The 16812-nt window shown below is 44.5% G+C and overlaps 1 protein-coding gene across 1 annotated transcript; it reads right to left on the bottom strand.

Moving 5' to 3' along the window:
- Positions 1–12228: 12228 nt before the first annotated feature.
- LOC143328790 (transcriptional regulator Myc-2-like) lies at positions 12229–16080 on the bottom strand. The gene is made up of 3 exons (XM_076744111.1): positions 15857–16080; positions 13655–14306; positions 12229–13333 (listed from the first exon to the last, which is right to left on the bottom strand). The coding sequence occupies exons 2-3, from the start codon at positions 14295–14297 to the stop codon at positions 12759–12761; spliced, it is 1218 nt and encodes a 405-aa protein (XP_076600226.1). The 5' UTR covers positions 14298–14306; positions 15857–16080; the 3' UTR covers positions 12229–12758.
- Positions 16081–16812: the final 732 nt, after the last annotated feature.

Below are 16812 nucleotides of genomic sequence, written 5' to 3'. Positions count from 1 at the left end.
AGTTGATGTTCGGCTTCTTTAAACTGATAATCGTTATACTATCGTTCTGTTGGGCCTCTCAGCTGCTTCTGACACAGCCAATCATTGTGAGTCATTATGAGTCTGGTTACAGTGGTTTGTGTCTTACCCACAACACAGAGCAGTTCCTGTTTGGATTACAAACTTCCTCTTCTACCCATTTTCCTGTGGGGTACCACAGGGATGCATTTCAGGCCCGTTTTATTCTCTATTTTGGACACATCCCCTTTGACTCCTGTCTGTTGACGTCTGTCTGTCGGGTGCGTCGTGCTGTCGATGCTGCAGAACTGGTCGTATCACATGTTGAATGGAAGCGTTTCTGAAGTCGATCAGTGTTTCTCAGCAAACACGTTTCAATACAGTTAAGACGTGTTTCACTGAAAGGTTTTACAAACACAGGACAACTTCAGATACTTTGTGGCTGCAGCTTTATCTGAATAGTGAAAATTAAAGATGAAAAAATGGCACATTCCTGCTTCTCCATCACAGACTTCAGAGGAGAAATGACCGACACGAACAAGAAAACACGTTTTCAGTATAATCAGTGTTTGGTTAAACACATGGTTCGCCTCAGAGGGCAAGAGATAAACGGCTTCAGCTTTTCAGAGAGAAGAGTGAGCAGACGTGACCTCAGGATGAGGCTTGTTGCTCTCTGTCTCCTCTCTGTTGTCCATCAGTCCCACAGTCTACAGTCCAGGTGCTTGTCCCTGTGCCGGCTCGCTTCAGCCTCCTTTCTTTCTGACCTCCTCAGCTCATCACCTCCTCACGTCGATCGTCTGATCGATCACTCAGAGGCTGCGGACGAGTCGGTCGTCATCTCTTCCCTCCTGTCGGTATTTTTAAATCCTTAGTGAGACTCATCGTTTCATTTCTGCTTTTCAGCCGACACAAAATGTTCTCTGGCTACACTATTGTTTTTATTCTGTCTGGCACGCATTTCGCTGATTTAGCGTATTTATTCATCATCTTTTATTATATGAATCTATTTTTAACTCAAGTTATCACCAACTAGAAATAAACTGTCTCGACCCGACTCAGCGTTTCATGTAAGACGCCAGAATTTAACTCCACTCTGATCCTCTCTGAGATTACAGTTAGCTGTGTTTAACTGCACCCAACACACACACACACACACACACACACACACACACACACACACACACACACACACACACACACACACACACACACATACACACGGAATGTGTTGCTTCCTGTCAGATATTTCTTTCTTGGGAATTAATCAGCTCCAAAGAATCTGAAGAGGTGTGTGTGTGTGTGTGTGTGTGTGTGTGTGTGTGTGTGTGTGTGTGTGTGTGTCTTTGCAGACATTGTGGGACATGATGAGAGCAGGAGCCCCCTTTAACTCAAGCTGTGTTTAACTCAGATGACCTTCGACCTTTAAGCTGCAGTCACGTTAAACTTCGCTCAGTTCAATTTAGCCCAAAACGGACCGAACGTCAAGTTTCTGACGAAGGTAAGAGGCAGGTATATACCTCTGCCCTCTCTGCCCTGACAAGTTGAATATTTGGTCCAAATCTGTCGATCTGCAAAATTCAGATCCACAGAAACTTGAACAAACAACATGTTTGCACATGATTTGAGTATTTCATGATGAAATGTGACAGAGTTCAAAATTACAGCATAAACACTGTGTTTGAGTGAGGAGCGAGCGTACGGTGGCCTGCAGGGACAAACACAGTCGGTAACGTTGGATGACTCAAACCTGCACCGTGTTTTCCTCCGCTGACTCCAATCAGGTCAAATATTATCATCATCACATCCGACACGTTTCCTTCACCTGCCAGTCAGAAATAAACCTGTGTGGTTTTTATTATCACACGCAGACGCTCACACAGGTGGATCAGCTCCCACCTGCACTTCCTGTCATCTGCTTCCAAACCGGCAACTGTCACACTTCATTCATCCAGCTCACCTGACAAAAGCTCACCCTCTTCATCACATCCTCCTCCTCACTCTTCCTTTTAAAGCAGTTTTATGAGCAGCAGTGGAAGAAAGACATCTTTTACTTCAGTAAAAGCAGCAAATGTAAAAATACTCTGCTACGAGTTAGTAAACGTACAAAAGTAAAAGTACCGTCAAGCAGAAAGGCCATACCCAATCACGATCCTCTCACCTGTTACTGGTGAACCTGCGTACCTGTGGAATGTTCCAAACAGGTGTTTCGGGAGCGTTCCACGTCGCTCACAGCCGTTTGTTGCTTCTGTCCCAACTCGTTTGAAACGTGTTGCTGCATCAGATTCAGAATAAACAGATAATTACAGAAACCACCGAAGCTGATGAGGAAGAACGTCAAGTCAGGTAAAGTTCTTCCACCAAACTGGAAAAAACATTTCTGGATGGGCGTCCACATACTTTTGGCCATATTTATAGTCGAATAACGAGCCGAACTTGTTCTCCTGAACCACCGGCTGGTTTTGTGCTCTACATTTAAACTTTTTCAGTTTTAATCCTCACATAGTCTGAATTTGCGCACGTGCACAGCTGCCGCCCATATAAGGAGTTTCCTTCCTCCTGGTCAGGGGGGTCGATGCCAGCAGGAAGCAGGAGACCGCTCCTCTGTTTGACTGATAACGCCGCTTGGCATCATGGGTAAACACAGGACACATGTGATGCCTTATCAGCGGGCAGTTTGCAGCTTTATCAGCTCAGCAGCTCGAGCTGTCAGGTGTGGAGTTTTAATTTTAGTGTCGTTGGTTAACCAGACAGCAGCTGTCGGATCAGATTACACTAAAACTAATACGACTGTTTCCTCTTCGTCTTACCTCCTGCAGCCTCGTTGCTGTCGCAGACTCCGACGCCACAGGATGGAGAACATTTACAGCTGCTACGACACGCCATGGTTCTGCTCATCCAGACACATTCAGGAGGAAACATCAGCGTCTGGATGGAGCGTTTCTTTCTTCACATGCACAGATATGAGCTCTGCACGGAGCCGGTTCAGGGTTCAGGGTTCAGGCTCTTTAAGCACCCTTACAGGATGCGTCTGGTCTGATTGTGCATGTTTATTATAGCCATTAAATCTCATGTTCTGTCTCACTTCCTGTCTGCGGCCCGGCGGTTCCGGCTGAACACATAAATCTTTAAAACAGCTCACAAGTCTCAGAAACATTCACTCAACATTTGTTACTTTTAGAAGAAGCGATGTTTGTCAGTATTTTTATGATATTGATTGGATTTTTTTGATTGAAATGAAACCATCAGTGTTAAAAAAAAAAAAAACTCCATTAGAATTTATCATCATCATCATCATCGTCTTGGAATAGTTTATACACTGATGCAGTAAAGTACATTTGTTCAGTCCTGTACTTAAGTACACATTTGTGGTACTTTTTGTGGCTTTACTACTTTTTACTCCACTACATTTATCTGACACCTTTAGTGACTTTACAAATTAAGATTTTTCCACACAAAACATATGAAGAATTTAGAAAATCTGATGTTTTGTTATGAATCAAAATACACAGCAGATACAGCTTGAACGATTATTGGATGGACAGAAAATGAGCTGGCAACTGTTTTGAGAATCCTTTGAAGTGACAGTCTGGGAGATTTCACTCCTGGTTGATTTGGTGCGCCTGCAGTCACTGGTTTTAACAGCTGATGCCGTTTAATTCAGAATTCTGGGGGCGACACAGCAAACTGCTGTTTTCTTAATAAAGCGGTCACACACTCATTTTCTCCTGCTCCCTCTTATTCTATCACTAACTGCAGCTTTTCAAACAGATCAGCAAATGCTGAGAATGACCGTTGTCTTGTTGTGTGGACGCATTTTTGATGAACAGCAGTCAGTGTAAAGCTCGCTGACAAACATGCATTTCCTGTGACTACTTCATAATAAAAGTCTACTTGTGTTTCAGCAGGTAAATGCTTTTAATGTGAAGCCGGAGCAGCAGGAAATGTGAAGTTTGCAGTAGCATCAACATACAGGATTTTTTTGGGGATGTTGGGACAGACACCCAGTTAGTGATACTGCAAATACATAAATATTGCAGTACTTTCATCAGTGAGCCACAGCCTCACTCAATCAGTGACAGACGTTAACAGACATTTATTAGAATCCAAATATTTGAGATTCTAACTTTAAGTCATGTTTGCTGTGGAATCATTGATGTTTGATCTTCTCACATGTTTGATTTACTGCTTTTCCTCTCAGTGATCTCAATGATCTGAATGTGTTTGGACTCATGTGGAGCTTTGGACTGTTGGTTGGACCAAACAAACATGGTGAAGGCGTCACTTTGGGCTCTTTGTCACCACATTTCTCACTATTTCCATGACATGAATGAGGAGTCACAGTAATCTGATGAGATCAGGTAGAAGAGGACAACCGTCTCAGGGGACACTTTACTGCGCTGAACACTTTACTGTCAATACTTGAAGTACACTTTCCTTGTACTGACACTGATGGCAGGACAAAGTGTTTGTATAAAACGTGGCCTGAATTCAAAAAGTCTACGAACGTGAAGAACAATCTGACAAACGGCTGCAGGAAGCAGCTCAGCTGTCTCACCTGAGCTGTGAAGAGTCTGAATAAACGCAGTGGATGTCACAAACCACAGCAGATGAGGCTTCTTTTAAAGGCTGCCTGCACTTCTTAGAAAAACTCAGGTGGAGCGTTTGAAGCTCAGGAAACACTGCAGTATTTTTAGCCGCTGTTTGATGTACTTTTACAGAAAATGTTTGACGCGGCTTTCACTTTGTTTCTCTTCACGCCTCAGCTGTCATGAGTGGAAAAACCGTCTTCAGTGATGGAGAACAGTGAGAGCAGAGACGAAGGCAAGCGAGGTTCGTGCTTTTAAACAACAAGGTGATACAATGTGCTCTAAGAAAGACAATGAAACCAATAACTATGAATAACGAAGCAGCCGTGTTCACCTGGAACCTTTCACTCCACTGAAGGCCATGATGCCTCATGTGAACACTGAATCTGAATAAACTGGCTGATTCTTTGAATACTTCAGTGACGATGATGATCCACTCCACCCGTACTTCAGTTGCTGCACCTGAAGAGAAATCTTGATGTGTGTGACTTCCATCATTTCTTTTGTTGACCCTGTGCTGCGCTCTTTGATCTGACACAGGACAGGGTAGAGGTCTTCAGGTAGACCAGGACCTTCAGCAGGAGACTGGCATTCATGTTCTGTGTGAAACTAAAAGTGAATGTGGATTTCTGTTGTAACTGAAGTAACGTAACTAATGCACCTATTTTAGGCCAAACCATGATCTTTTCCTAAACCTAACCTAAGCCTAAACTTAACCAAAGTACGACCGTTTCTCAACATTAACCGTGTTTATCGTCTCAGCAAGCTTTACTTTGAAAGTCTAACCGGACGTCTCTGACTGCAGGTTAGATAATTATTACTGCTAACTTGACTGCAGAGCCCTGCTGTTAGTACAGACAGTGAACTAACCACAGACACTCCTCTGTCCTGCTGTTAGTACAGACAGTGAACTAACCACAGACACTCCTCTGTCCTGCTGTTAGTACAGACACTTGAACTAACCACAGACCTCTCATGGACTCGAGCTGTGGCGTTTAACTCATGGTGGTCTGTGGGCTTATGGGAAATGGTGTTCGTTAAACAGGTGCTCGTTAAGATGCTACTTTGCATCAGAATAAGCAAAGCGACAAACCACAGCCAGTGTGCACGTGGACGCGCTCGCAGCTTGTAGATGAAGGGATGAAGACGCTTGTATTCACACACAGCTGACGTGATGAAAGGCCTCGTGTCACAGTGCAGAGACAGTCAAGGTCGGCCTGTTGGTGACGTCTTAACCGCCATCGATACTCAGCGAGCATCAAAGCATTGATCCAGCTCTGCTGGTTGTGGAGGAGCTGTGGGCTTGAGAGGAGGTGCTGAGGGGAGACACCCGTGACTCACAGTTGGCTCATGACACATTGACACATTCATTCTTTCCAAATTTCACAGCACGTTTCTTTCTTTGGTCACAGATTTTTTTCCTCAGAGGGAAAATTCCCCTCAGAAATCTTCATCTGTGATGTTTTCTCTCATCAGTCGACCTGAGACGATCGTTCTCTGATGCCCTCAGCGGGGTGCAAACGGAGTACATTCACGCTCAAGTACTCTACCGAAGTACATTTTTGTGGTACTTGAACTTGAGTGTTCAGTTTACTTCATACTTCTTTTTTACACTATATTTATTTGATAACCTTAGTTCCTCTGCAAATTTCCATTAATATACAAAATAAAACCAGCACATAAACAATGATGGAGGTTAAGATAAAATCAAATAAAGTTAAAATTCACAATCAGAATATAAAGCTCTTAAAATGATCTCCACCTTTACCAGCTGCAGCATTAAAGTGCGGTGTGACCACGTTAACTGAAGTAAATGATCTGAGTAAAGCTGAGGACCTCTGAGGCAACGTTTTCGTGGCTCACGTTTCCAAACTTTGCATTTTCAAACTATTTTGTGTTTTTTTTTCTTTCAAATGAAATTTTGTGTCATGAAACAACACAATTTCAAATATTTTCTCTCTGTATTATTGGGTGCTCACTCAGAGTAACTCTGCAAACCACAGTAACAGAAAATCTATTGTGTCATTGAACGAATGCTGCGTCTCTGGAAACTGAGCGCTGTCCTGTGGTCGCAGCTTTTTCTGCTGGTGGTCCGACAGAAGAGTTTCACTTTCCAATCACGCTCAGGAAGCCCTGCTGCAGATGCACTCAGAGGGGCAGGGTGGTGCTCGGGGGTATCATCATGGTATCCCATGGGGGCTCAGCAGGATGGATGGGGAAGTACCGGGTGGTGCCTCGCTGAGAAAATTTGCCGTTGTCAGTAAGCATGTTTTGACAACTTTTAATTTTACCTGCGTTCATACAGGCGGCTCCAAAAAACACCACGCGGGTGGAGAAACCACCGTCTGGAGGCCCCGAGCTGCTCGTTGTTGTTTAAAGGCCCCCATCAGCTCGACCTGATGACTAAAATCGTCACACAGAGGCAGGCTTTTTCAGTTACTGAGGCGGACCAAACTTCATGAATAAAAGTGTGAACTCAGTGGAGCTCAGTCTGTAGGCGCCCACAGTCCTGACAGAGACGCACAGTAAGTGAGAACACCTGTCGGAGGCGATGGCGCATGTGGGGAAGTGAAGAGAAACTCACTGCAGCTATGTCGAAGAGCTTTGATTCAGTATTTCCTTTTTGGCGTGATGGTGGAACTGTTTTAATAATGTATGACTTATTTCCATCACTCACTGGCTGCAGCTCCTCAGATGTCAGGATTTGCTGCTTTTTTGTCATAAATGAGACTAAACTGAATATATTTAGGTTCTGGAGATAATGGGAATTTAAAGACGTCACCTCAGACTCTGGGAAAACAGCCAGTTTCCACCATTTTCACCAGTAGTTGGTGCTCTAACATTCATTGTGGTTTGATCAGTATTCGTTTGAGCAACATCCCCATATCTAAACCTCTGTGGTGGACTCACTTCAGCCAGCAGGATCCCTCAAAACTCACTTCATGTCCTCAGGGGACATGGACACTCTCTAAGTGGCCAGGGGGTGAAGTACATTTTCAACATTGGACAAAAATCAGGAAGAAACGCAAACAGTTCAGACGTCAAATTTACGAATGATGTGATGTGAAACTTGGCTTTGCTGTATGAGGTCATGCTAGCAGCTAAATGCTAACCTGGTGTTAGCATGCTAACAGCTGAGGCTGATGGGATGACTTTAGTTCTGCAGGTGTTTGCTCATAAACCAAAGTGTTGAACACATTCAAATGTTGACCTGGTGGTGGCGCTAGAGTAAAAATCAGAGGGTCACCAGAGTTATTAGAGTTCATCCTGAGGGAACGTGAATGTTTGATCACATTTCATCACAGTCATTCAACAGCTGTTGAGCGTTCCAGTCTGAACACAGCGGTGGACCGACTAACGAACCAGCGGTCAAACACAGATCCATGACGCTGGTTTGAAACCTGGAGAGACGCGTCTGAATGAATAATGAAATGAATCAATGTAAATATCAGATCTCCATAAATGATCTAGCATTCATGAAGAGATGAACGCAGCTGCAACGTCAGATTTAAAACATGGAATAGAAGCTACGACCTGAAAATACTCTGAACGTGAAAAATGATCAAATCCAGCGTCTGAGGGACAGAAGTGAGTCGTCTCTGGTCACAGCTGGCAGCAGCAGCAGGTTTTCTCAAAGATTTCTGTGGAAACGTTAATAAAGAGCTGCTGGTGGATTGTGGCCTGCTGATTTGCATGCTGATGTTTCGAACAGTTAAACAGCTCGAGGGCAGGCTGTTGTTTGCTTTACCTGGAAACACTGTCAGCAGAGGCTCCCGCTCTGTCTGCACACTGCAGACTGTTAACGAAACCTCAGGCTGAGGTGAGAGGGCAGATATCAGGTGGGGCTTCCAGTAAAGAGACTGGACGGAGACTAGAAGCAGTGGGAACCTGCTGGCTGAGCTCAGCTCTGAAAACAGACTTAAACTCCAGATTGAAGCTTTGTTTCCTCTGGGAGACGGATTGTTTCCTCAGTAGTGAGACATCACCTGTTGACCTCTCGTTAGCAGCAGGTTACAGGTAACACAGAGCAAAGCAGCCCTTGTGACACTTTATATGAAGGATCAACAAAACTAAATCTCCAGAGATATTTTATAGGAATCTGTCGTCCTGTTCAGATAGACATTATTATTTTTCAAGGTCATCTGAAAATCATTTTTATTGTTCAGTAAATTATGAAGCGCTGGTGGCAGGAAATTCATAACCAGAATGAAAGTGAAGCAAATCACACTTTAAAACAGAACATTCAGGTTTTATTCATTCGCAGGAAACGAAGCAGCCAAACACGATCCTGGTTCAACCCCCCAGACGTGATAGCGATGGAGCGACACATTGATCAGATTGATTTGTGATTGGAGGATGTTTGTTGCTTTATTGATGACTGTGAACAGGTGTCAGTGTGAATGGGTGTCAGGGTGTGAATGGGTGTTAGTGTGAATGGATGTCAGGGTGTGAATGGGTGTCAGGGTGTGAATGGGTGTCAGGGTGTGAGCGGGTGTCAGTGTGAATGGATGTCAGGGTGTGAATGGGTGTCAGTGTGAATGGATGTCAGTGTGAATGGGTGTCAGTGTGTGAATGGGTGTCAGTGTGAATGGGTGTCAGGGTGTGAATGGGTGTCAGTGTGAATGGGTGTCAGTGTGAATGGGTGTCAGGGTGTGAACGGGAGTCAGGGTGTGAATTAGGCTTTTAATTCACGATGCTGGAACACAGTTTTAATACTTTTGGACCCTGTGAAAAATGCACAACCATGGCCTGATTTTCTTGACTCTCAGGAGTGAAAACATGGTGTTGCACTAATTTAAGGCTCCAATTACTTTTTTCTTCACAGATCTAACGTTCAGTCATCATCCTCTGAGGAGCTCTAGTGTCCTTGTCCCTTCAGGTCACATCTTTTATACTGATGTCCTCTATCGTCCCCCTGCAGGATGCCTGCATGAGCTGGAAAACACGTGGAGATTCTCTGATGACAGAGCTGAACAGTGTATTTTGTATGGACGTCAGCATTTACTGTCACAAACAAACACCTGTTTGGACTTTGAACTTTAAGATCAGGAAAATTCACATTTTGCTTTATTTCTATGTCTAAAGAGCAGAAACACATCCATGATCTGATGTTTGAATAGAAATGTTGACACACCACAATACTGGTATAATCAATTTTGGACAATTTCCAATTTTTTTCCGCCCTATGTGACACACCTGGCCATGTAAAAACAGACCTCATCTCATGTCTGCATCCTGCTTCCTGGATCACAGCACCGTTATGCAGATCACGGCACCAGTTATTAACTCTGGAAATCTCCCTGAACTCTGTGGAGTTAAAATTAAATCTGGTCTGGGCGTTCACCGACGTCCAGCCAGCGCTGCCAGGAAGTCAGTGACTGTTGGCTCTTATTTGAATACCTCAAATGATGCGATTAAACAGGAGGAGGAGGCTGCCTCTGAGGAACCACACTGTTAATTGATTAACCTCTGTTTCAATTCATTTCACACATTTAACACTTTCACAGCAGCTCCATTAAACTGAGACCTAAAACTGTAAAACGGCAGTTTACACGCCGACAAACCAGCAAAGCTTCCCAATGAAGATGTCCGTGAACATTTACTGATATGTTCAGGGTCAGTAATTCGCAGCTTGCCTGATTGACTGACATTTCTTTCTAAATATATTAGTTGTCGCTAATTATTAAGATAATTTCTAGGAAGCAGGTTTCCTGTGACAAAGTATGCATCAGTCAAACTGCTGGAAACCCCCTTTGTGAGTTTTTAACCAGAGCAGGCAGGATCTGACCTTCTTTCTGCAGCTCGTCAACCAGTGCCGCGAAGACAGACAGAGACACAGAGTTGTTGGAGAGTTCAGGGACACTCTGACAGCTGGCTGCCTTCCAGCGTGGACACTCACAGCTGATAGACTTCAGATCAGGTGACACAAACTGCTTCACCTGAAGCAGACTGAAGGTAACGGACATTTTTCTCAAGGATCTCCACAACCATAATGAGCAGCTGAGAACCTCAGATGTCCCTGAAAGCCTCATCTGACTATGCACGCAATGACTCTCAATGAATCAGCCCAAGTCCATGTTCAAAGAATGTTTCCCATCTCCTCTGTCTGTCCCACGGGACCTGAACGCAGCATAAACATGAGCCGATGTGTGAGGTGGCTGAGAGGTCTGGAACGCATTTTTACGTTGTTTCAAGTACTTCAGGAACCTCCTCTGTCACCTCTAGACCCTCAAAAATGACATTTAACGCCCCCTAAAACCACCAGAATCCTCAACAATCCACCAACCTTTCAACAACCTCACAGTCACCGTTCACCACTCAGAACCTCCAAAAGTACATTTAAAACCTAGTTAGACCTCTAGAAACTCCTTAGAGACCTCTGTCTCCTCCTGAAGGTTGTTTTAATCCTTCCAGAACCTCTTCAGGGAGGCCAAACCAAATTATAGACATTTATAGAGCGTGAAGTACTCTAGAACCTCCTCAGTCAGCCCCGCTACCTCAAAAAACCTCTCCACAGGTGAGACGGCAGGACGTCTGCTGGCGTAAGAAAATAATGGGGGAGGTTCATGTGTCCGTCACCGTCTGTCCTCCCTTTCCGAGTCCTTTTCGTCTCTGTGTGGGACGTCGGAGCCCATAGTGTCTTTAGGTGCATTATGTCTCGGTGTGGGGACCTGGGAGTTTATTCTCAGCTGTGAGTGCATCCTGTTATAAACCACAACACGCTGCAACAAGCACAGACGACAGGAAGTGTTTCTGGGGGACACTAAAAAGTGACGGACACGGCTGGGTGACTGTTTTTTGGTGGGAAAAGAAACTTGTTCATCACTTTTTAGTGTGGCTTGGAAACCCTTCCTGTCGTCGTCTGAGCTTCCTGCAGCGTTTGTGTGTCTGGCTGTGTTTTGTGGAGCTGCAGCGTGTTGACCTCTCCGGGCCACCGTACTCTACAGCTGTGCTGCATTTTAAAGGATCATCAGTGACATTTGGGGACTTTAGGTTCTGCTGATTATCTTTAAGATCCAGCTGACCAACGGCGAGGGTTCACAGACGAGCTCATCGCTGACCGTCCTAGACGACGTCGGCATGACTCAGCTGTCTGCACTGTCAGCATGACTCAGCAGAGTCGCTGCGATGCATCATTCTATTGGCAGAAAGACGGCCGTGACACGGTCCAGTCATCTAGTCAAGTCACACACACTGTAAAATCTGAACCAGCAGTGACCGTGTGTGTGTGTGTGTGTGTGTGTGAGAGAGAGAGAGAGAGAGAGATCAGTTTTATGCTCCATCTTAAACATCTCATGCTGGTGTGTTACACTTATGTAAAGTCATTCTTGTTCTCCAGGTAGTCCTGGTCCTGTGAGGCATTGTGGGACGTGAACTCCCAGAATGCACTGTTTTTGTTTACCGAGCGGCTCAACCTTCACCTGGTTTCTCTGAATTTAGTCTGGAAATCACAATGTGACCACATCAACTCGCTCTCGGAAGAAAAGGCTCTGAACGTGCCTGACCTCCCCTGTGACCTTTGACCTCTGGCTCCTAACACAGGGACTAGTTTAGCAACTAATAGAATATAAGTCACTTTACAATTATCTGGTTTTCTTCAAATGACCAATTTTCCTGTGAAGAAACACGTTTCACACACACTCGTAAGTTTGTCAGGACCTCCAACATATGAAGGGCTTTTATTTTGAAGAGCTTGCAAGGCCTCTGATGCACTTCCTCTTGTGCAGCTAATGAATACAAAAATATAAACTATTTGGAAAATGAAATAATTAAAAAATATATTTTTAAAAAATCCATGCTCTGGGGAGTAATTGTTGATTAAATAAGATTAAACTATTGATCATGATCAGCTGGGACTTAAAGTCATGTGACACAGTCAATCAGATGATGAGCTGAAATGTATTTTTCCTAATCCAACGTCTGAGTTTTGTACAAAACATAAAGAAGAAAAACAATTTTAAATTAAAACGTGCACAAGTTGTCGATAAGAATAACATAAATATAAACAGACACAGGTTGACTGAGCACAGACCAGCAGCCACTTCCTGTTTACCTTAGTCATCATTTCTGGAACTTAACACAAAAGAATGAAGCGTTATTCTTGTTAGCTGCAGTCCAGACGATCTGAATCCAGTTTGTGACACAAAAGAGAAACTCGCCTGAAAACTAATCCAGTTAATGTAAAGTCCTCAGCTGCTCCAGTCTGTGTTTCAGCTCTCTGTTCCTCTTCCTCAGCTCGTCCTTCATCGCCAGCAGCCTCCTCTCGTCCTCTCTGACCTCTGCGATGAACTCGGTCGCCTTTTTCAGGATCATCACCTTCGCCGCCTTCTCGTTGTTGGCCACCGCCGGGACTTCGTCCCTCAGAGTCAAGAAGCTCATCTTCAGCTCGTTCCTGCGCTGTCTCTCCAGCACGTTGTGAGTCCTGCGCTTGTCGTCGTCCTCGCCGTCGGACCGTGGACTCCAGCACCTGCGGCCGCCGCTCTGCCTCGCTGCCACCGCCGCCGGGCAGCTCCTCTCCGCCTTCATGCGTTTCCCAGCAGGCTGCTGGTGGCTCGCTGCGGGCTGCGGGGCGGCGTAGTTGTGCTGATGGATGTTGATGTGAGAGCGTTTCAGCACCAGCGGGGAGGCGTCCGGTCTGCTGCTGGCGTCCCACCGCCGCAACGCCTTTCGCCTGTCCACCGTCACCACATCGACCTCCTCGTCCTCCTCACCGTCTTCCTCTTCCTCTTCTTCTTCTTCTTCTTCTTCATCTGGGGAAAAGAAGGAAAACATTCTGGTGGTCAGTGTGTGGAACAAGTGTTGGTTATACTTCTGCTCTGCTGGTCAGATACTGACAACAACAACAACAACAACAACAACAACAGCCACTACTGATTATCAATAACACTAATAACGTTTCTGCAGCACTTCAAGTTTACAGAGTTTCTAATTCAGTGACTGGAGGCAGAAATAAAAAGCAGCTGTACTGAAAATCTGAAGAATTAAACTATTAATAAAAGACAAAGTGTGAAAATAAGACCTGGGCTGTTTGAACATCATTATTATTATTATTCATAAAATCCTGTTTCCACCTGATTCACTGTCACTGCTGCTGAGCGGTGGTGAGTCCACACACAGTTCTGATGACGCCTCCATCGCCGCTCCATGGCAGCTTCTCTCGCTCAGCGTGCTGTACGGAAACACCACAGAGGGGTTGATGCAGTCTGTCGCTGCTGTGTGGAGGTCCTGCAGGTACCCCGTGTTCACCTGAGAGCGGCCCGCCTGCTGATCGGCTGCTCTGTCTGCGGTGGTGTTAGTGTTGCTGGTCGCGGAGGAGTCCCGGCGGGCGCGGAGGGAGGCCAGCCTCTCGGACACCACCTTCTCCAACTTGGTGGCGGCTGCGAAGCTGCTGCTCCACATGCAGTCCTGGATGATGAAGGACTGGAGGAAGGCTGCCGAGGGGTTGCGGTCCTCGTCCAGCAGGTCAGACACCACCTCCAGGTGTTCAGCGGCGGACAGCGGGACGTCAGACAGGGAGGGTCTCCGGCTGGGGGAGAGGGGAGGCGTCGGCAGCAGCTCAAACTTCTTCCAGATGTCCTCGCCCGGGCCTGGGAGGAGCTGGCTGCGTGGAGGCAGGTAGAAGTCCTCCTCCTCGCCATCCAGGAGGAAGTAGGGCTGAATCGTGTCGTAGTCATAATCATAGTTCCTGCTCAAAACGGTTAACACCGGCGGCATTACGGCTGCCTGTGAGGAGACAGACAGGCAGAAATGAGCAAAACAGAAATCACAAATTCTGATCTCAAGAGTATCTGCATGCGAGGGAGACGCCAGCAGCTGCCGCGGTCCACGTTCCTGTGTGAGTGTCTAAGAGGGTAGTCACGGCAGTGACACAGAGATGATCATCAAGCTTCTTCAAGGTCTTCAAATCAACCACAGAGCAACACCAACACTTTAACTATTTCACGCTCCGACAACAAAACGTGACGAGGCACAAACACAACACTAAATGTTACTTGTTTTGATGCCACATGGCAGCATGTAGTGTGATGTTGAAATCCTCTGTGAGGTGGACAGATACACCAAACTCCATTAAAAATGTGGCAGTTTAACATTCTTGAAATGGGCGTTTTCTCATTTTAAAATATGACTCAAAGAGCGGCCTTTTCTCAGGACATCACTCTTATTTGGTGTGTAAATAACCCAGAAACGCTCTAAAATGGGTCATGCTGGATTCAAAGCAGAGATTGTGTGTACTGGGTGTTGTTTCAGTGCGGTTCGTTAAATGGCATGTTTTTACAGGGAGGTTTGGCTGACACAGTTCAACACATTCACACACCATCCAAAAAACTGTCCTTTTCTTTGATGAGCCTAGTTAACACATAAAATAGACTAAAATATAAAGAGCACTTATTAATAGATGACACCTTTATTCAGTAAGTAAAAATCCACCAAAAAGCACAAAACAGCTACAAAAAACAGATATTTATTTGACCAAACGTTAACGAGGTTGGGGTCAGAAATACTACCAGCCTTCAGTTACTGTCATGGCTCAGATGATCTGCTCTAACTCTCTACAGCTGAAGGGCTTTTTGATGACAGTTGTTACCTGTCAATACGGTAAAAACTGTCGGTCTATTCGGCAGCGATAACTTGGACATTAACTATCACACAAGACTTACCCGAAGAAACAGTAAGTTTGAGATTCTTTGGTGTAAAGTTAAAGGTTGTAAGTGCTAAATCTGACTCAAATACAAAGATTCATTATCAGAGGAGGACACTCATCACTCCGGCATGTAAAAAATAACTAAAGAGCACGTGTTAATAAAAATAATAACTAAAAACTCAGACGGTGTAATAAGTCAATACACTCCTCAACAGCTCCCACCATCATTTAGGCTGGCGTAAAAAAAAACTTAACAAACAACTCTTCAAATATGACTAAGAAACAAATTCTGTTTACAGGAAATATACCGAGATTATTCTGCCAGATTCCGTGAAAAACAAGGATTACTCAGGTACTGACAGGTGAGGCTTTAGTGCTCTGCAGTTACGCCAGTTTCCACCATAAAAATATAAAACTCCATTTTAAAACCATGAAACCACCGTTTTAAATAACAGCTATCAAAATACAGTTTGTGACCATGTTGAAAACTGACTGCATGAACAAATTCGGCATGTTTTCATACTGATTTGGCGACAAGCCGTCCCCGTGGGGACAAAACTGTCCCGTAGAGACCCGACAGAGAGCGGAAAGAGTTGCATAACGTTACCCGTTAGCCTCTACTAAAACTCACCGTTACGACTCCCAGAATTAACTTGACGTGAGAACTGAGTGGAGCGCAGATGTTCCCGTGAGTGAAGGCTGAATGTTCAGGCTGCGTTTAATCCAGCAGGACCGGCCGCGAAAACTAAATCCTCTCTCAATCAATAATCGATCGACATAATCTATCAAAGAGCAATCTGAACGCTCCGCTGCTCCTCTGCGCGTGACTCATCTCAACCGGCCGCGGGACATTTAATACTCCGGTCCGGCCTTTTTTTCTTCATCCGCCCACGTCACAATTTTCGCGCCAAATGTGAGCTACGTAGTAAATTAAAACGACTCGTGAGCGTGTTAGCAGCAGCGTGAACACTAATTAAACTATTGTTCCCATAGCAACAGACAACTTTCTAACAACTTAAATAAAACTTTGAGCTCAAACGGAGCAATAAGATGCGCTAAATATGGGAACTATTTTCCTGCGCGGAGGTGCAGTGAAGCGGTGATGTCAGAGGGTGGTCTGTGACCAGTAAATGATGCAGAGGCACAAAGTTCCGGGAATTCAGCTCACATTCAGCCATGAAGTCATAAAAATATAAATAAATAAAATAAAGTAACAAAGAAGAAAGGGAAAACTTAGAGGGGAAATGTGCTAGAACAAAATAACCAAATGAACAGTGAAATGAAATATTCTAAAAGGTCATAAAGATATCAAAGGACAAATAAAATGCAGAAAATTACAAATAACATGAAATGACAGATGATATTATAAAAATGGGAAAAATTGAAAGTTTAAAAGGAAAAATGTGCTAAAATAAAATAACAAAATAAATGGTGTTATAAAAATAACATTCAAAATAGATTACAAAAATATCAAAGGAAAAATAGAATACAAAAACAAAAAACAAAAAACATTACAAATAAAATAACATAAAATGACATGGAATAAAAGTATGTTATAATAAAAGTAAAAAGAACAGAGAAGGAGAA

The sequence above is a fragment of the Chaetodon auriga genome, chromosome 12 (genome assembly GCF_051107435.1).
Source record: "Chaetodon auriga isolate fChaAug3 chromosome 12, fChaAug3.hap1, whole genome shotgun sequence".
Lineage (NCBI taxonomy): Eukaryota > Metazoa > Chordata > Actinopteri > Chaetodontiformes > Chaetodontidae > Chaetodon > Chaetodon auriga.
Note: the sequence above shows the minus strand (reverse complement) of the source record. Positions and strands in the feature narration are given on the sequence as shown.